The sequence below is a fragment of the Salvelinus fontinalis genome, chromosome 35, assembly GCF_029448725.1.
Source record: "Salvelinus fontinalis isolate EN_2023a chromosome 35, ASM2944872v1, whole genome shotgun sequence".
In the NCBI taxonomy this organism is placed as follows: domain Eukaryota; kingdom Metazoa; phylum Chordata; class Actinopteri; order Salmoniformes; family Salmonidae; genus Salvelinus; species Salvelinus fontinalis.
The window spans coordinates 4,424,561-4,446,054 of record NC_074699.1 but is presented as its reverse complement, the minus strand read 5'-3'; the positions used below and the strand labels follow the sequence as shown (position 1 = coordinate 4,446,054).

Here is a 21,494-nt window from a genome sequence, read left to right as displayed (position 1 = left end):
TCGGGGTTAGGAGGTGAGGGAGAAGGGGAGAAGAGGTGAGGGCTTAGGGGGTGTGAGAGAGGAGGGAGGGAAGGAGGGGAGATAGAGGCCAAAAGGTGGGAAAAACAGGAAATCACTCACACCTGCAGATTGACAGGAGTTATAGCTGCAGTCTTTACTTAGCTTCACTCTTTCTTACAGAGCCCACTTCGGTCCCACACACCCGTCCGCTTCTCTTCCATACGAACACAATCTATCTTAATAGTATAATGGCTCCTTCCATTTCCCGCTGTCAATTATCCACATTAAATCTCCCTCCCTCCCTCCCTCCCTCCCTCCCTGAGAGGTCAAACTGCTGCCCTGTTATCCATTGATCCACGCAGGTCAACCATTTTGTAATTTGACCCAATGTAAGGATCTCTCCCAATGATGCAGAGAAATGGCCTGTGTGTGTGCATAGTGTCCTACCTGTCAGCGTCTCCCTGGCCCGTGGAGGTGTTGCGTTGGAGGGTCTCTCGTACCGCCGCCATGCCGTCAGGTAGGCGGTTGAGTCGCCGCGTGTACAGGCTCAGACCGCCGTCCGTCATGTAGCTGAGATCAGAAAAGGTCAAGGTTCACATCAGAGAACGCAAGGTTTTCAAAGTCAAAGCGCACGTTAAAATACCACAACACTGAGTTTTACAAACCTTTTGATGGAATACAGTTCATTCTTGATGGATTCCAACACTGATATTGTTTGACTAAAAGAAGACAGTGTTTCATGTCAGTTTTCAAGCCAGGAAGAAGACAATAGAGCACGGTCCAACACTTGGTCTAACACCCCAGAGAGAGAGCCAAAAACTCCTTCCCTTTCTGGTGCCTGGGCCGGACAAACAAGATGGCTGTTCCTTCCTGCTCTAAATAAAACCAACGAGGAGCGGAAAAGAACATCCATCTTGTTTGTCCATCCCAGGCACCAGTCTCATCAATCAGATGAAATGGCTGCTGGTCGACTGGACCGGTCATTAACTCCACACCACTGGAGCTTTGCACATGCATAGAAGAACACAGACACGCACAAGTGCAGCTGGACCAGTTCTTCGCCTACATTTCCAAGATGTTGTTCCTGGTGCAGTGTTAATGTTGGCACCCTTTTTTAGATTTTGTCTAGTCTTAGTCATTTGACTAAAATATCATTCAGAATAACAACTTAGTGTAGTTATTATCAAAATGACGAAAACATTTGGCCATTTTTTTTTCAACTAAATGGCCTTTCATTTTAGTGACATAACATTTGTATTGCTTCATTAACCTGCTTGTGTTCCTATCTCCAACACCGCAGTCGTATCTAACAGTTCACAACAATACACACTAATCTGAAAGTAAAATAACTTGTTATGGAGAGGGGGCAGCATTTTCACGTTTGGATGAAAAGCGTGCCCAGAGTAAACTGCCTGCTACTCAGTCCCAGTTGCTAATATATGCATAGTATTAGTAGATTTGGATAGAAAACACTCTGAAGTTTCTAAAACTGTTTGAATGATGTCTGTGTGTATAACAAAACTCATATGGCAGGCAAAAACCTGAGAAAAATCCAACCAGGAAGTGGGAAATCTGAGGTTTGTAGGTTTTCAACTCTTGGCCTATCGAATACAGTGTCTATGGGGTCATTTTGCACTTCCCAAGACTTCCACTAGATGTCAACAGTCTTTAGAAACTTGTTTGATGCTTCTACTGTGAAGTGGGGCCGAATGAGAGGGCAATGAGTCAGGGCTCTGGCAGAATGCCAGGAGCTCGTAACGCTCGTTCACGTGAGAGCGAGCTCTGTTCCATTGCTTTTCTGAAGACAAAGGAATTGTCTGGTTGGAATATTATTGAAGATTTATGTTAAAAACATCCTAAAGATTTATTCTATACTTCGTTTGACATGTTTCTACGGACTGTAATATGACTTTTCGTCTGAACTTTTGCCTGGACCTGCCCGCGCGTCGTGAGTTTAGATTGTGTACTGAACGCGCGAACCAAAAGGAGTAATTTGGACATAAATTATGGACTTTATGGAACAAATCAAACATTTATTGTGGAACTTGGATTCCTGGGAGTACATTCTGATGAAGATCAAAGGTAAGTGAATATTTATAATGCTATTTCTGACTTATGTTGACTCCAACATGGCGGATATCTCTTTGGGTTGATTTGTCGTCTGAGCGCCGTACTCAGATTATTGCATGGTTTGCATTAAGGAGAAGTATATCTATAAATCTGTGAATAACACTTGTATCTTTTAGCAATGTTTATTATGAGTATTTCTGTGATTTGATGTGGCTCTGTGCAAATTCACGGGATGTTTTGGAGGCAAAGCCAAATGTAAACTGAGGTTTATGGATATAAATATGAACTTGATCGAACAAACCATACATGTATTGTGTAACATGTTGTCCCGGGAGTGTCATCCGATGAAGAATGTCAAAGGTTAGTGATTAATTTGATCAATATTTCTGCTTTTTGTGACTCTTCCCCTTGGTTGGAAAATCGCTGTATGCTTTCTGTGACTAGTTGCTGACCTAACATAATGATATGTTCTGCTTTCGCCAAAAATATTTTTTGAAATCGGACACTGTGGTTGGATTAACGAGAATTTTATCTTTAAAATGGTGTCTAATACTTGTATGTTTGAGAAAATGTAATTATGAGATTTTTGTTGATTGAATTTGGCGACCTGCAATTTCATTGGCGAGTCCTAGACAGGATAATTATATAAATAATAGATTGAACAATGTCGGAGTGGCATTGACTAAAATACTGTATTCTATTCTATTGTATTTTAGTCAATGCCACTTCGACATCGCTCAATCTAATATTTATATAGTAGAAAGAGGAGGAAGGGAAGCGCTACTAAGGTACACTATAGTATATTGGTAAATAGAAGGTGCTCTTTGGTAAAGCCTTTCAAAAGAGGACATTGTGTACTTCTTTTTCTATACTCCCTGACGAAGGCCATGCAGCCGAAACGCGTCGGTTTTTAAACAACTTTGTTTCTATTGAACATGCCATACTAATAAAGGCATTTTAATTAATTATATGAAGAGTGCCTTGGTCCTCCTTTCTTTTTGATGACCTAATATTTATATATTTCTTAATTCCATTCTTTAACTTTTAGATTTGTGTGTTGTTGTGACTCGTTAGATACGACTGCCCTGTTGGAGCTAGGAACACACGCATTTCGCTACACCCGCAATAACATCTGCTAAATATGTGTACGTGACCAATACAATTTGATTTGATTAACACGGTAAAGATAAAGAACGATGCCTGTAAGTCCCACTAGATGGGCAGGCGGCACAATTGGCGATATCGTAAACATTTATGAAAACAACTTTTCCATTTTTGGTCTTAATTCAAGGTTAGGGTCAGGCATAAGGTTAGGTTTAAAATCAGATTTTTAGAAGATCAACTGTAGAAAAGGGCGGTATTTATGACTTTGCCACTTGCCCAGATAGTGACTACCCTTGTAGGTGGGCGTGGAATCCCACTGCCAACTCATTCTCTATGGTCAAACCTACAATACGGGGTTGAATCAGTTGGTGGCTGGGGCCTGGGGAGGAGACTGAGCTATCTGTGTCTGTTTCAAATGGTTAAGACACAGGGAGGCTCCACCATATCACACACACACACACACAACCCCCCCAGGCTACAGGCGTAATCTGGTCACTCCGTTTCCACGACAGCCATTTGAATAAAGGCTCATTTCGACACATCAATCGATTATATGAATATTGAAACAATGTGGCAAATGTCGGAAAGACGGACAGCAAGGTTTACACAAATCTCCTCAGTTGAAAACTAAATGTTAGTCTCAAAGAAAAGTGAGATAATGTCTAGATGTTTTTTTTATAGTGGAGATCAAAAGTTTATAAATGCCTGGCTGGGCTGATAAGACCGTGGATTGTGCAGTCAGACGGAACAGAGTAAATAGGCTTTTTAACGTCATAGATTTAGCCGGTGGTCATTTGTGGAACAGACGGTTTTAAAATCAGTATTCAGGACTAGACCCAACCGTTGTATAATACTGAGCAGCACCTGATCGCTCATCTCACTACGGCTTTGGCTGGCGTCCCACCCTGAGTCAAACCCTAAGCATAGATGTCGAAGATCATACTGCACTAGCAGAGGAATGGTTGGGCTCTTTCTTTTCATAACACTCACCTGCCCAGGTGTGTGTGTGTGTGTTTTGTTTGAAATGCGTTATCAAAGTGCTTCAGGGGGAGCACTTAACCCCATCACTTTCAGGGCAGGTGGCTCTGCAGAAGTGATTATGTTGCAAGAGAAACTTTGAGCTTTGGTTCATAGAACCGGTAAACTCGGTAAACTCCGATAGCTAGACGCGGGTGTAATAAACAAAGCGGTTTCTGTTTCCTTCCTACCAATGTGGCTCTGTCTTCTGAATGTAGCCCTTTCCTGCAGTCAAATGAACACATCGCCCTCTAGTGGCATCATGGGTGGAATGTTATTCATATTTTTCATAACTTCATAATTAATACAACTTTCTTTTGTTTTAAACCCGCCGAACATCCAGTGTTTCTATGTCAAACGGTTCTGTTATATGTATATGAAGTGTAATATTGGGATGCAAACTCAAAATTGAATACATTTCAACTCTATATCTGACATGGTACAGGTGTCTTCTTTTGTTTTAGCCCATAACCATGTGTGTGAGGTGGATACTTTTGTTTCAAAGTAGATTTGTTTAAGACTACCAAGAAACTGTGTGACCCTGATTTAGCCCACCGCAGTAAAAGGCTAAGCTACAAAATATTATGACCCCGTTACTGAAAGATAAGACTCTCTACATTGCACACAAGCCGCACGGGACTCGTTAGAACAGAGTGGACTGGACCAGACACTAAATCAGACTGGGGGGGGGGAATAACATTACCAATGATGATGTTCTGTTCTACACAGAAGAGCATACAAAAGTATGGCCTGATGATCTTCTGAACTTCCCAATACCGTTCTGATGCATTTCAGTCACTTCAAACCATACTTCCTTCAGATTGAAATACTGTCAAAAGTACTGTCAGACGGATTTGTAATAGACTATCTTAGCCCCAATTAACCCCCCTTTTTTTTTTTTTACATGGTGGGGTCAAAAAAAGTTTGGTAACCCCTGAACTATGTGCTCTAAACAAGGCCATTTTCCTTCCTCTTGACACTGAGGCAGTTTAGGATTTTTCGTTGCTTGTTGATGTTTGACTCTGCTGCTGATGCCAGAATGGGGAGAGGGAACAGCCAAAAAGAGAGAGAGGGACTTAGTATCTGAGAGCAGTTGGGAGCAGTTGGCTCCCAGTGTGTAAATGAATATGATAATAACGATGACAGCATCGGTTTAAATTGCAGAGTATGACAGCCAGGGTATGCAGGACAGCCTGTTACAACATGGACACTGACTTCAACATGGGCACTGACTAGTAAACAAACAGGTTATGTGGTACATCGCTACTTGATTGAACTCATAGAGCGGACCTACTGTCCTCTGGGAGATAGAGGTAGCATCTGATCTGGGCCAGTATTCACGAAGAGACTCAGAGTAGGAGTGCTGATCTAGAATCAGTTTTGCCTTTCAGATCATAATTCATAAAATGATATGGACAGGGGAAACCTGATCCTAGATCAGCACTCCTAATCTGAGATGCTTTGCGGATACAGGGCCTGGTCCCCAAAGGACATATGCTTATCTAAATGTATACTGTCTCAAAAAGCTATTACAGAATGTCCTCTCACAACAAAAGGAACAACTGTATTTCCCCTTTATGCCACACTACTTTTGGCTGTACCATGTTCACATTTGCACACATAGGGGAAGTTACAAATACACTGGCGCCCTCTTGTGACAGCCACATATAACGCATTCATTCCCGAAACTTATGAGAAAGGGCGCAAAACCAACCAAACCAGCCCCAAAAGGGATGAGTTGCAATTTGCAAAACACAATTTTTATATGTTTTGACCCTGTCATCATATGCTAGTTCTCTCAGAATACTCACCCACTGGCGACGTCATCAGGGCGAGCTGCGTTCTTGCTCAGCACATCCCCGTCACTCATGTAGCCCGTCACCTCCATGGCGATGCCCTCCAGGTCAATATCCTCCTCTCTCTCCCCCAGATCCATACCGAGGGCACCTCCCCGCCCCGCCAGCTGTCTCCGCAGGGGGCCAGGGTACAAGTAGCGCCCCCCCTGCCCTCCTCCTCCTCCCAAGGCACGACCACCGTAGCCGTTCCCCGTGGAGGGCGCGTCCCCCGCCTGCAGACGGGGGCTGGACTGGCCCAGTCGCCATGACGACAGGGAGGGCCGGGAGGAAGTGAGGCTGAGGATGCTCCGCCCACTCCCGCCGCCACCGCTGATCTCCGTGGTGACGTTGCTGTCAAAGGTTGTCTCCAAGGTGCTGGGGTAGGGAGGGGGGGAAGCAGAAACAAAGACTATACATTAGCTCAGCAGCATTGAACTGGACTAGACAGTGGGTAAGACCTCTCTAATCCTGTGAAAGGGAGCGCAAGCAGCAGCGAGAAAGACTGGGTCAGGAGCATGAATCAAAATCCAAAGAAAAGACAAGCCATTACTGGATCAAAGACACTGACACTCTCATAAAAAGGGGGGGGGGGGATCATGCTGAAAGAACCAGACACAAGACACAGTCTAGTGGGGTTGGAGAACAAGCCCTCCGTTACATACAAACTAGAATAGAGCATCAGACAGACAAGTCTTAAACCGCAAAAGTTCAGAGCTGGTGTAACTGGGTCAGGTTTGTAAGCCGCCTTGTTCGCACACGCTTTTTCAGTTCTGCCCACAAATGTCTCTATAAGATTGAGGTCAGGGCTTTGTGATGGCCACTCCAATACCTTGACTTTGTTGTCCTTAAGCCATTTTACCACAACTTGGGAAATATGCTTGGGTCATTGTCCATTTGCGACCAAGCTTTAACTTCCTGACTGATGTCTTGAGATGTTGATTCAATATATCCACATCAATTTCCTCCCTCATGATGCCATCTATTTTGTGAAGTGCACCAGTCCCTCCTGCAGCAAAGCACCCCCATAACATGATGCTGCCACCCCCGTGCTTCACGGTTGGGATGGTGTTCTTCGGCTTGCAAGGCTCGACCGTTTTCCTCCAAACATAACGATGGTCATTATGGCCAAACAGTTCTATTATCAGACCAGAGGACATTTCTCCAAAAAGTACAATCTTTGTCCCCATGTGCAGTTGCAAACCGTAGTCTGGCTTTATGGCGGTTTTGGAGCAGTGCCTTCTTCCTTGCTGAGCAGCCTTTCAGCTTATGTCGATATAAGACTCGTTTTACTGTGGATATAGATACTTTTGTACCTGTTTCCTCCAGCATCTTCACGAGGTCATTTGCTGTTGTTCTGGGATTGATTTGCACTTTTCTCACCAAAGTACGTTCATCTCTAGGAGACAGAACGCGTCTCCTTCCTGAGCGGTATGACGGCTGCATGGTCCCATGGTGTTTATACTTGCGTACTATTGTTTGTACAGATGAACGTGGTACCTTCAGGTGTATGGAAATTGCTCCCAAGGATGAACCAAACTTGAACCAGAGCCATTTTTCTTCTGAGGTCTTGGCTGATTTCTTTTGATTTTCCCATGATGTCAAGCAAAGAGGCACTGAGTTTGAAGGTAGGCCTTGAAATACATCCACAGGTACATCTCCAATTGACTCAAATTATGTCCATTAGCCTATCAGAAGCTTCTAAAGCCATGACATCCTTTTCTGTAACTTTCCAAGCTGTTTAAAGGCACAGTCAACTTAGTGTATGTACACTTCTGACCCACTGGAATTGTGATACAGTGAATTAGATTATTTCACTTATGTCTGTAAACAATTTTTGGAAAAATTACTTGTGTCATGCACTAAGTAGATGTCCTAACCGACTTGCCAAAACTATAGTTTGTTAACAATACATTTGTGCAGTGGTTGAAAAATGAGATTTAATGACTCCAACCTAATTTTGTGGGCAGAACTGAAAAAGCGTGAATGAGCAAGGAGGCCTACAAACCTGACTCATTTACACCATCTCTGTCAGGAGGAATGGGCCAAAATTCACCCAACTTATTGTGGGAAGCTTGTGGAAGGCTAACTGAAACGTTTGACCCAAGTTAAACAATTTAAAGGCAATGCTACCAAATACTAATTGAGTGTATGTAAACTTCTGACCCACTGGGAATGTGATGAAAGAAATAAATGCTGAAATAAATCCTTCTCTCTACTATTATTCTGACATTTCACATTCTTAAAATCCATGTCCATGTCCGCATTCAACAACCCGGTCGCATTCCGCTTCGCTCCACAGGTAGTATCACATTTCACTTCATTTCATTACAGTACAACGGTCTGATTTGTTTGATCTTAGCTAGCTACATAGCCGTCTTTGTATCAAAGATAATTGTGTAGTTTAGAGCGATTTTCTAGGTTAGCTTGCCAGCTATTTTCGTCCTTTTAGCGTAACGTAACGTAATCAACACTGCTAGCTAGCCAGCTAGCCACCGAATAGCAGCACTGTAGAATCTATTACATTCAACAGAACAACGGAACGACTTGATTAGTGTAGTGTTAGCTAGCTACATAGTTGTCTTTGCTGTCCTTGTATCTAAGATAACTGTGGAGTCTAGAGTAATTTTCGGTTAGCTAGCCAGCTATTTTCGTCCGCCGCGCTGCCGTTCTCCTACCTAGTCAATACTGCTAGTCAACACTGCTAACACTGCTAGCTAGCCAACTTCTACCGAATAGCAACACTGTAGAAACTATTACATTACAACGGAACGATTTGATTAGTGTAGTGTTAGCTAGCTAGTGTTAGCTAGCTACATAGTTGTCTTTGCTGTCCTTGTATCTAAGACAATTGTGTAGTTTAGACTAATTATCTGGCCAGTTACCGAGGTTACCTAGCCAGCTATCGAGGTTACCTAGCCAGCTACACTTTCAAACAAAGTCAACAACGCAGCCACTGCTAGCCAGCCTACTTCAGCAGTACTGTATCGTTTTAATCATTTTAGTCAATAAGATTTTTGCAACGTAAGCTTAACTTTCTGAACATTCGAGACATGTAGTCCACTTGTCATTCCAATCTCCTTTGCATTAGCGTAGCCTCTTCTGTAGCCTGTCAACTATGTGTCTGTCTATCCCTGTTCTCTCCTCTCTGCACAGACCATACAAACGCTTCACACCGCGTGGCCGCGGCCACCCTAACCTGGTGGTCCCAGCGCGCACGACCCACGTGGAGTTCCAGGTCTCCGGTAGCCTCTGGAACTGCCGATCTGCGGCCAACAAGGCAGAGTTCATCTCAGCCTATGCTTCCCTCCAGTCCCTCGACTTCTTGGCACTGACGGAAACATGGATCACCACAGATAACACTGCTACTCCTACTGCTCTCTCTTCGTCTGCCCACGTGTTCTCGCACACCCCGAGAGCTTCTGGTCAGCGGGGTGGTGGCACCGGGATCCTCATCTCTCCCAAGTGGTCATTCTCTCTTTCTCCCCTTACCCATCTGTCTATCGCCTCCTTTGAATTCCATGCTGTCACAGTTACCAGCCCTTTCAAGCTTAACATCCTTATCATTTATCGCCCTCCAGGTTCCCTCTGAGAGTTCATCAATGAGCTTGATGCCTTGATAAGCTCCTTTCCTGAGGACGGCTCACCTCTCACAGTTCTGGGTGACTTTAACCTCCCCACGTCTACCTTTGACTCATTCCTCTCTGCCTCCTTCTTTCCACTCCTCTCCTCTTTTGACCTCACCCTCTCACCTTCCCCCCCTACTCACAAGGCAGGCAATACGCTTGACCTCATCTTTACTAGATGCTGTTCTTCCACTAACCTCATTGCAACTCCCCTCCAAGTCTCCGACCACTACCTTGTATCCTTTTCCCTCTCGCTCTCATCCAACACTTCCCACACTGCCCCTACTCGGATGGTATCGCGCCGTCCCAACCTTCGCTCTCTCTCCCCCGCTACTCTCTCCTCTTCCATCCTATCATCTCTTCCCTCTGCTCAAACCTTCTCCAACCTATCTCCTGATTCTGCCTCCTCAACCCTCCTCTCCTCCCTTTCTGCATCCTTTGACTCTCTATGTCCCCTATCCTCCAGGCCGGCTCGGTCCTCCCCTCCCACTCCGTGGCTCGACGACTCATTGCGAGCTCACAGAACAGGGCTCCGGGCAGCCGAGCGGAAATGGAGGAAAACTCGCCTCCCTGCGGACCTGGCATCCTTTCACTCCCTCCTCTCTACATTTTCCTCTTCTGTCTCTGCTGCTAAAGCCACTTTCTACCACTCTAAATTCCAAGCATCTGCCTCTAACCCTAGGAAGCTCTTTGCCACCTTCTCCTCCCTCCTGAATCCTCCTCCCCCTCCTCCCTCTCTGCAGATGACTTCGTCAACCATTTTGAAAAGAAGGTCGACGACATCCGATCCTCGTTTGCTAAGTCAAACGACACCGCTGGTTCTGCTCACACTGCCCTACCCTGTGCTCTGACCTCTTTCTCCCCTCTCTCTCCAGATGAAATCTCGCGTCTTGTGACGGCCGGCCGCCCAACAACCTGCCCGCTTGACCCTATCCCCTCCTCTCTTCTCCAGACCATTTCCGGAGACCTTCTCCCTTACCTCACCTCGCTCATCAACTCATCCCTGACCGCTGGCTACGTCCCTTCCGTCTTCAAGAGAGCGAGAGTTGCACCCCTTCTGAAAAAACCTACACTCGATCCCTCCGATGTCAACAACTACAGACCAGTATCCCTTCTTTCTTTTCTCTCCAAAACTCTTGAACGTGCCGTCCTTGGCCAGCTCTCCTGCTATCTCTCTCAGAATGACCTTCTTGATCCAAATCAGTCAGGTTTCAAGACTAGTCATTCAACTGAGACTGCTCTTCTCTGTATCACGGAGGCGCTCCGCACTGCTAAAGCTAACTCTCTCTCCTCTGCTCTCATCCTTCTAGACCTATCGGCTGCCTTCGATACTGTGAACCATCAGATCCTCCTCTCCACCCTCTCCGAGTTGGGCATCTCCGGCGCGGCCCACGCTTGGATTGCGTCCTACCTGACAGGTCGCTCCTACCAGGTGGCGTGGCGAGAATCTGTCTCCTCACCACGTGCTCTCACCACTGGTGTCCCCCGGGGCTCTGTTCTAGGCCCTCTCCTATTCTCGCTATACACCAAGTCACTTGGCTCTGTCATAACCTCACATGGCCTCTCCTATCATTGCTATGCAGATGACACACAATTAATTCTTCTCCTTTCCCCCTTCTGATGACCAGGTGGCGAATCGCATCTCTGCATGTCTGGCAGACATATCAGTGTGGATGACGGATCACCACCTCAAGCTGAACCTCGGCAAGACGGAGCTGCTCTTCCTCCCGGGGAAGGACTGCCCGTTCCATGATCTCGCCATGACGGTTGACAACTCCATTGTGTCCTCCTCCCAGAGCGCTAAGAACCTTGGCGTGATCCTGGACAACACCCTGTCGTTCTCAACTAACATCAAGGCGATGGCCCGTTCCTGTAGGTTCATGCCCTACAACATCCGCAGAGTACGACCCTGCCTCACACAGGAAGCGGCGCAGGTCCTAATCCAGGCACTTGTCATCTCCCGTCTGGATTACTGCAACTCGCTGTTGGCTGGGCTCCCTGCCTGTGCCATTAAACCCCTACAACTCATCCAGAACGCCGCAGCCCGTCTGGTGTTCAACCTTCCCAAGTTCTCTCACGTCACCCCGCTCTTCCGCTCTCTCCACTGGCTTCCAATTGAAGCTCGCATCTGCTACAAGACCATGGTGCTTGCCTACGGAGCTGTGAGGGGAACGGCACCTCAGTACCTTCAGGCTCTGATCAGGCCCTACACCCAAACAAGGGCACTGCGTTCATCCACCTCTGGCCTGCTCGCCTCCCTACCACTGAGGAAGTACAGTTCCCGCTCAGCCCAGTCAAAACTGTTCGCTGCTCTGGCACCCCAATGGTGGAACAAACTCCCTCACGACGCCAGGACAGCGGAGTCAATCACCACCTTCCGGAGACACCTGAAACCCCACCTCTTTAAGGAATACCTAGGATAGGATAAAGCAATCCTTCTGACCCCCCCCTTAAAAGATTTAGATGCACTATTGTAAAGTGGCTGTTCCACTGGATGTCATAAGGTGAATGCACCAATTTGTAAGTCGCTCTGGATAAGAGCGTCTGCTAAATGACTTAAATGTAAATGTAAATGTAAAATAAAGTGGTGATCCTAACTGACCTAAGACAGGGAATTTTTACTTGGATTTAAATGTCAGGAATTGTGAAAAACTGAGTTTAAATGTATTTGGCTAAGGTGTATGTAAACTTCCGACTTCAACTGTATGTATATGGATATCTATATTTACCCAGAAAAATATATGGGGGATTGGATATGATGCAGACAATTACATTGATGGAAGCAACAATCGTTCTGAAATATTAAGCCGATGCATGTAACTAACCTTACATTTGACTTTAACTATTGGGATTTTTTACAAGAGAAAGTATTATGGATCATTGCTAAGAATAGCTTTATTGTAATTACTATGGTGGTCTCTCTCTAGGAGCTGTGTCTGTTATGTCTTAACGGATGTCAGTGGAACTTGTTGAATACACAGAAACAGAATGTAGAATGGAATCTGCAATATGGAGTCTGTTTGGATACTGGACTGGACACATGTTCTGGATCTGTCTATTCTCATTGCAGGGGGGGGGGGTTCTTACCTGTGTGTGATCTGAGTCCCCCGTAGACTGGACATAGTCTCTTCCAGGTTCTGGCGCAAATCTGCAATGTTTTTAACAGTCCGCAGCCTCCGCGTCTCTGGATCTTCTGCTATACAGAACAAACATTGTGACTGAGTACATAGGCACTAGTGGTGCGCGGGTCAACTGTTTGTTCACCCGCACCCTCCCGCAATTGCTAATAACCCATCAGCAACCGACAGACAATATGTTATAAAGTGAAAATCTGAGGCCCACACGCGACCCTAAACCGCTAATATAGGAAATGCGCCGTAGGCTACAGTCAGAGTCAAACTCCGACGTCCTTTTCGCCTGCGTGGATCGACGTTTACTTGTTCTCCCAGTTCCCAAAAACATTGAGCAAATGGCGTGTAGGCTCTTTGGTGCCGGTACATAGGCTTACACGCTAATGCCAGATAGCCTAAAATAATGGAGAAAAAATAAATAAACGTAGCCTATAGATATAAATTGCACACGAATGAGACATTTATGGCATTTTTAAGGCATTGTTTTCTCTTTATTCAACCCGCCCGCCACCCACCTGCCCTTCATCAACACAATATTTCATGACCCTAAACCCGCCCCGTGGACATAACTGAGGAAGACTGTGGGCTACGAGTCAACCTGCGCATCACTAACCAAAAACAACAAAAAACAAAAACTGAATTTGGAGTACATGAGCCAGAAAGGTATTTTTCCCTTCAGACAGAATCAATCCACAGTCGGTGTCATGTGCTGTTCTCCTCAAACGAACAATCTAAAACAATCAAAACTAACAAACAAAATGGCCTATGTCATTTCATGTACTGTTTAGACACACATAATTAATTGCCTAACAGCTCCTACAGACATAACTAGTCGATGGCCTACCTGAGAGGTCCTCAATGGATAGCTGGCTGGTTTTAAAGGGAACGTTTTCCCCGCCCCTTCCTCCTGACCCTGCCTCTGTCGCCATGATACCGTCCACGTCCGTTTGTGACCTAGATGATAACAAAGTGTCAAAGGTCAAAAGGAATATCTGGATTGTCAATGTCAATTCCCCCCTTTCTCTAAAACAGAGATGGTATGATCCTGCTGTTAATGCCCTATGACTGGCTAATGACAGGAGAGGAAGTTCATAAGTGGTGAGTGTAAGGGTAAGACACTGGGGGGGGGGCTATTCATACAGGGGAGGATCAGAGGCAGGGTTGGGGAGTAACGGATTACATGTATTCCGTTACATGTAAGGGATTACAAAAAAGGGTAACTGTGATCCATTACGTTACCAGCTAAAATATTGTAATCAGATTACAGATACTTTTGAAAAACTAGATGATTACTTCGAGGATTACTTTTAAATTCAGAAAAGGATGTTGGCAACAACAAAAAAATCGGACGCTTCTCTGTTTTCTCAATGACATTCAAATCAGCATTGAAAAAAGGCGCACGTTTAAGTTTATTCCACCTGAGCGAGTCTGACCACAAGTTAGAGACCACTTTGATGACACACCAAATGTGTTTGATGGATCGCTGGAAAAGAGCAGAAATAGGCTGTCTTGACCTCGAGCCTGCCTGCCACTCTGTACCTCCTGGACTCTGAACTGGTTTTACCCTTTTGCCTGTCCACGACCATTCTCTTGCCTACCCCTTTTGGAATACAATAAATATCAAAGACTCAAACCATCTGCCTTGTGCCCTTATAGACACACATACTAATCTATATTTCTACATTGTAGAATAATAGCGAAGATATCAAAACTATGAAATAGCACATACGGAATCATGTAGTAACCAAAAAAGCGTTAAACAAATCAAAATATATTGATTGTCATTCACTGAAATGTTATCTTTGCACAGATATATGCATCCATTGCTCCTACACATTCTCCCCTCAGTCCTTGTGTAGTGGCTGCACAGCGAGATCAACGGAAGGTTTCCACTGATTCTATTGAAACCTCCCATTGATCTCGCTGTGCAATCGCCGCTTCTTGAAGAATATAACTTTATAAATGCTTTATCATGAGCTTAGTTCAACTGTCACACTCCATGAGAACCCAAAATGTAAGCTTGTTTTTCTCCAATGTTTGTAAACATTGTAAATGTAAACACTGTATAGCCTCATAATATGGTTAAAACAATCATTTTGATATCATGAATGGTCAGTCCTTACATCCATAGCTCTGTCTATTCATCTGAGGAGTGGTTACGTTTCTCCAGGCCCATCCCTCAGTTTTTTACCAAAACTCAGGCGGGGCACCCGTTTTGTTATTGTTTCATCTGTAGATTCCTCCTTTAAAGAGCTGCATATTATCTAGATATCAAAGTGTCACCAACAAAAAGGTCAACAATAGGTCTATAGCAAACGCAGCATATGGCATTCATTTTTCACATGTAAATAGCACTTTTCAGTAGTGCCCTAAGCATGCCATTCCACGAGCGCAGCATTTCTTATTCAACTCGAATCAATGAGCCCAATCAGTCCTCCACGACAACAAAATCATAAACAGAGTAGGGTTGGCTAGTAAGTCCTTAGTTTTGGGGTTAGGGGAAAGGGGACCCTGATCAGAGGTATAGCGGGTAGGCTGTCCCAGGCTAGGACCAGGGGAAGTGGGGGGGGGGGTGGATAACTAGAGGTGGTTAGAATGGCTCCATTCAGTGGCTCCACCCATATCACGCTGGGACTGAGATACAGAGGTCAGGGGTGGGGTGAGCATACAAACACACAGTGGGAAAGTGATTCTAGGGAAAATTCCTAGCAAACAGCTTGCAGATGCCCACTAATGATCAGTGACTAATGACTTATGATCCTTTCAGACTTTCTCAGGATACTATTACAGATTCACATAGGCTTGATCGGGCAGCCACACCATGACAAATGTTACAGTTTACAGTTTTATCAGTCCAAAGTATGTGTATTGCTCACCTGTACATGAAGGGTGCTACGGTGGCTGTATTGGGGTGGCTGTGGTGCTGCTGAGGCTGAGGTAGCTGGACACTGACCGTGTTGCAGGCTGTGCTCTGTGTAGCGCCACCACTTCCACCTTCCACCACTGGGGCGGCGCAATTGCCCTGTTGTGAGGCCTTGCCCTCTGTAGAAGCCAGACTAGAGGTGGAGCTAGAGTGTCTGCTGTCCCTGTCCTTGTCCAGGTGTCCGCGGTGCAGGACCAGACCCCCTCCCAACCGCATGCTCCGGGGACGCTCCCCACCCTCCTTCCCCCCTGCCGAGGGCGCCTTCCCCCCTACCCCTGAGGTTTTACCCCCTGGCTTTGGTATGCCGCTGTGTGCAGGGACAGAACTCTCCTTCTTGGCCACTTTGCTCCCTTTGGGTATGAAACAGGCGATTTTAGAAGTCCTCTTATTGGAAGAGGGTTCCGTTTCCATTGCGACAGTGGTAGTCGCTTCCTCCTTAGGCTCCTCCCCCCTGAGTTCCATCCTCTCTGTGGTGGAGATGTGTTTCCCCGCCTCTTTCCCTCTTTCCTTTTCCTTCCCCCTCTCCTTCTCTTTCTCCTTCTCTTTCTCCTTCTCCAGTCCTTTCACTGAGCTCTTTTTAGCGGTCAGAGCTCTGCTGAACGTGCGCTGAGCGATTCCCCTCAGTGCGATCTTGGGGCTGCTGGTTGTTGTGGCGATGGTAGGGACATGGGCTGGGGCACCACCGTGGGTCGTCCCGTTACCGGTCCCGTTGGCGCCAGGACGGGCGTTCCCCTCCGCCTCCTCCAGGGAGTCAGTGTTGGACCCTGCTTCTGCCCTCTCCACTCCACCAGCCCCGAGCTGCCGGGCGGGGGCACCGCAGTCCGCCTGAGCCCCCTGAGTGCTGGAGGACGAGGACTTAGATCCACCTTTGCTGTTGAACAGCTTGAGCTTCTCCAGCATAGACTTCTGTTGGATAACTTTAGGGGGGGGCTCGGTGGACGAGGAGGCCTTCGAGGAGGCATCCTTCTCCTGCTTGACAGAGAGCATGGCTGAGGAGGAGGTGTGCTTGGAGCTCACAGACTTACTCCTCCAGGGCTTGCTGCTGGAGTTGGGGTGGGGGATGGCCGAGGAGGAGGCTGGAGGGACGGGGGCCGAGGTAGAGGCGCTGTTGGCGGAAGTGCTGACGGCCGCTGGGGACGACGGAGCATGCTCAGTCATTACCGGAGTCTGTGAAGTCATGCCCTCTGAGGGTTCTGTGAGGAAGAGGAGGAAGAGAAAAAGGGGAGGATGAAGAAAAGGACGAGAGGAGGAAGTGAGAAGAGGATAACCGAGAGGAGAGGAGAATAGGAGTGAGAGGGGAGTCGGAGATTAGAGGAGTGAAGAAGATGAAGAGGAGGGAGAGAAGGGGGAAAGCAGGAGTGGGAGAGAGGATAAGGAGAGAAATAAGAGATGGTTAGACAGAGCAATCCTCACAGACCCCACACTAACTGTCCATATAAGGTCCTGCACTGTGGAAAGCTCGAGTTAGCCTGTGTTGACACAGTCAAAACGTGTCATTACTTAACGCCAGTGAACCCACGACACTCTGAAAACTAGTAGAAACCTTGGACAATAACAATGAGAGTGCCGATCATAGAGTATTTATAAAAACAATGAGGGAAAGCGCTTTAAAGTTTGGCTAAGGAATTAGAGCTGAGATACAACACTGCAACTGACACCCCTGGGAGGTCTGGACTGATGCTGGTCATTATCTTCCAATTCACAGAAAGACTTGCTCCGCTCCAAGGCTGTATTCTGAAGTACTGTGGAAACGAGCTAGCTCAAACACAAAATATTTTCATTAATTTGACTATTTTGTCTAAATTAAGGTTTTACAGAAGACATACCTGTCACTGTTACAGAGCACACAAAAACCAACAAAGCACTTTTTTAGAAAGTTTATATTGTTCGTCCCTCTAAATCAATAACGTTTGACTTACCAATAACAGTCACAATCAAATCCAAAACCCACGAAGATACAGAACTCATAAAGTAGCTAAGATATTCTTCCTTAAGAGGCTAATACTGTACAGTACAAGAATAGAGTGTAGTTATTGTTGTGTGCATGTAGAGAGCCTACTTACTGCTAGCGTTACTTTCAATATTCAAAGCCAAACTGCCCTTGTGGCCACTCCCATGCCCAACCCATTAAGCAGCCAGTACAGCACATGGACACAGCAAAACAGAAACTACTATCCCGCTGCACAAATACTTTCACAAACACGGTCAATTAAGTAATGATCTCAAATTGAATCCATTGCAATTCTTTTTCAATGTACTCTTAGGAAAAAAAATGTGTTAATCTCGAACCTTAAAGGGTTCTTCGGCTGTCCCCATAGGAGAACCCATTGAAGAACCCTTTTTGGTTGCAGGTAGAACCCTTTTCGATCCAGGTAGAACCCTTTTTGGTTCCAAGTTGAATGCTTTCTACAGAGGGTTCTACATGGAACCCAAAACTGTTCTACCTGGAACCAATAAGGGTTCCCCCTAGAACCAAAAACGGTTATCCTATGGGGACAGCCGAAGAACCCTACTTAGTGCAATTTGCGACCCTTTTTTCAGTATACCGCGTTAACATGACTCTAAACACTTGACTTTATTGTGGTAACTCCTTAAACGACTAATTTAAAATTCACACATTTGGGCCTTGGTAAGGAAGTATTTACTAGGAATATTAAACACTACACATCTTTATGCCACATCCCATTTTCACCACATGTATTCCTGTCTTTTAAGCGCCTTTCAAGCCCTAATTGCTTTCCATGCCCCTGTCGTCCCCCCCCAGTTCAGTATTTATTGTGTGCGCATTGAAACAATGTGCCCATTAGGAAGTCATTAGGGCCCAATTAGCCATGCTAGCGGAAAGTGGGTCAGGTTGCTAATAGCTGGCTTCCTATTGGAGGAGGGCCTGAATGAGCGAGAGAGGAGGACCAGCAAGAATTACAGAAGAGGTAGAGAGAGAGAGAGAGAGAGAGGTAGAGAGAGAGGTAGAGAGAGAGGTAGAGAGAGAGAGAGAGAGAGAGAGAGAGAGAGGTAGAGGTAGAGAGAGAGAGAGAGAGAGAGGTAGAGAGAGAGAGAGAGAGGTAGAGAGAGAGAGAGAGAGAGAGAGAGAGAGAGAGAGAGGTAGAGAGAGAGAGAGAGAGAGAGAGAGGTAGAGAGAGAGAGAGAGAGAGAGAGAGGTAGAGAGAGAGAGGTAGAGAGAGAGAGGTAGAGAGAGAGAGGTAGAGAGAGAGAGGTAGAGAGAGAGAGGTAGAGAGAGAGAGGTAGAGAGAGAGAGGTAGAGAGAGAGAGGTAGAGAGAGAGGTAGAGAGAGAGGTAGAGAGAGAGGTAGAGAGAGAGGTAGAGAGAGAGGTAGAGAGAGAGAGAGATACAGACTGACAGAAAATGAGAAAGAGAGAGGGATTCAGACTCACTGAGGCTGGGATGTGGGAAAAGGGGAACTTTGAGAAGCTTACATCATGCCAACAGAGCGGTCTGTGTCCCAGAGGGAGAATAGGGGGTGAAACCAGCTGGGGTTTTGGTTCAGAAGTGGACATTGTGTTGGCTCGGACACCGGACACAAGAAAAACACAGAGCATGTCCGCGGATGACCCGGAACCAGATGACCACCTAAGATGCCCCAGTTTGAATGAAAAGGAGATCCACATTTCACATCCTGGGTCAGATGTGAAATTGCTGTGAACCCCTTGCCCCATGGTTGTCAATAAAGTTGTACTGAATTGAATCCCCTTATTTTATCGCACAATTGCCTGTTTTGGACACACATGATGTATCAATATACGTAAACACTCACACCTGAGCCACTGACCAGCATTCTCTCTCCCTCTCTCTCTAACCTAAAGAGCTCAATGTGTGGCACTTTCATCTCGTCCAATATCACAAAGACATGGACTGCTTACATCCCACTCATAAGAGGTCGTATACCTCCTGACCTGGCTAAGATCACTGTGAGAAAGTTCACTACCTTGGGACAAAAATATAAATCCACCAACGCACACGCACATCTTTGTGCCTTTATATGACTTGTGTAATCACGTAGTTTACACAAGACACATGTTTTAGTGTTTAAATCTTAACTACTCAACTAGTGCAGTCAATTAGTAGTCTGCAATCTGAGTCTAACAGACAGAGAGGCCCTCAGGACTTAACCACAGACCACCAGTGAAATTCCTGCCATAACCCAACTCTGTCTCGCACGCACACACACACAATCTCTCCAACTCTAGTCTACAAAGCCTCTTTCATACCAAAAACCTGTGTTGAACAATGGATTCAACCAAAATCTCATCTACAGTGCATTCGGAAAGTATTCAGAACCCATGACTTTAAATTACAGCCTTATTCTAAAATTGATTATAGTGGTTTTTCCCCTCATCAATCTGCACACAATACTCCTTAACGACAAAGCAAAAACAGGTATTTATACATTTTTGCAAATGTGTAAAAAAACACAGAAAAATCACATTTACAGAAGTATTCAGACCCTTTACTCGGTACTTCGTTGAAGGACTTTTGGCTGCGATTACAGCCTTGAGTCTTCTTGGGTATTGTCACGGCCGTTTAAAGGAGTGGACCAAGGCGCAGCGTGATTGGAATACATTCCTCTAATTTTATTCAACGACCAACACTTAACAAACTAACAAAACAACAACCGAAACATGACGCCAACGTAGTGCTCACAGGCAACTAAACATGGACAACTACCCACAAAACCAACATGGAAAATGGCAACCTAAATAGGCTCCCCAATCAAAGACAACGATAAACAGCTGTCTCTGATTGGGAACCCACTCAGGCCACCATAAACCTACATACCCCTAGACAATACAAAATCCCCATAGATAACCAAAGAAAACCTAGACAAGACAAAACCCCCTAGACAATACAAAAACTAACCAAACCACCCCTTGTCACATCCTGACCTAACCAAATAATAAAGAAAGCAAATATAACTAAAGTCAGGGCGTGACCGTTATGCTTGGCACAGCTGTTTTTGGGGAGTTTCTCCAATTTTTCTCTGCAGATCCTCTCAAGCTCTGTCAGGTTGGATGGGGAGCATCGCTGCACAGCTATTTTCAGGTCTCTCCAGAGATGTTTGATCGGGTTCAAGTCCGGGCTCTGGCTGGGCTACGCAAGGATTTTCAAAGACTTGTTTGTTCAGCAAATCCACTCCTGTGTTGTCTTGGCTGTGTGCTTAGGGTTGCTGTTCTGTTGGAAGGTGAACCTTCGCCTCAGTCTGAGGTCCTGAGCGCTCTGGAGCAGGTTATCATCAAGAATCTCTCTGCACTCTGCTGCGTTCATCATTCCCTCGATCCTGACTAGTCTCCCAGTCCCTGCCGCTGTAAAACATCCCCAAAGCATGATGCTGCCACCACCATGCTTCACCGTAGGGATGGTGCCAGGTTTACTCCAGACGTGACACTTGGCATTCAGGATAAAGAGTTCAATCTTGGTTCATCAGACCAGAAAATAGTGTTTCTCATGGTCTGAGTCCTTTAGGTGCCTTTTATCAAACTCCAAGCGGCTGTCATGTGCCTTTTACTGAGGAGTGGCTTCCGTCTGGCCACTCTACCATAAAGGCCTGTTTTGTGGAGTGCTGGAAGGTTCTCCCATCTCCACAGAGGAACTCTAGAGCTCTGTCAGAGTGACCATCAGGTTCTTGGTCACATCCTTGACCAAGGGCCTTCTGCCCTGATTGCCTCAGTTTGTCCAGGCGGCCAGCTCTAGGAAGAGTTTTGGTGGTTCCAAACTTCTTCCATTTAAGAATGATGGAGGCCACTGTGTTCTTGGGAACCTTCAATGCTGCAGAAAT

The 21,494-nt window shown here is 45.9% G+C and overlaps 1 protein-coding gene across 6 annotated transcripts in view; it reads right to left on the bottom strand.

Moving 5' to 3' along the window:
• nav2a (neuron navigator 2a) overlaps positions 1–21,494 on the bottom strand; it is a 131,982-nt gene that overhangs the window by 48,063 nt on the left and 62,425 nt on the right. For 4 of the 6 annotated variants that reach the window (XM_055899109.1, XM_055899111.1, XM_055899112.1 and 1 more), the window contains exons 7-11: positions 15,657–16,896; positions 13,625–13,734; positions 12,737–12,845; positions 6,003–6,401; positions 448–570 (exon numbers count right to left, since the gene is read on the bottom strand). In XM_055899109.1, the coding sequence (XP_055755084.1) occupies positions 448–570; positions 6,003–6,401; positions 12,737–12,845; positions 13,625–13,734; positions 15,657–16,896 (1,981 nt within the window). The remainder of the gene's footprint in view (positions 1–447; positions 571–6,002; positions 6,402–12,736; positions 12,846–13,624; positions 13,735–15,656; positions 16,897–21,494) is intronic. The other 2 variants (XM_055899114.1, XM_055899110.1) reach the window with 1 other exon arrangement.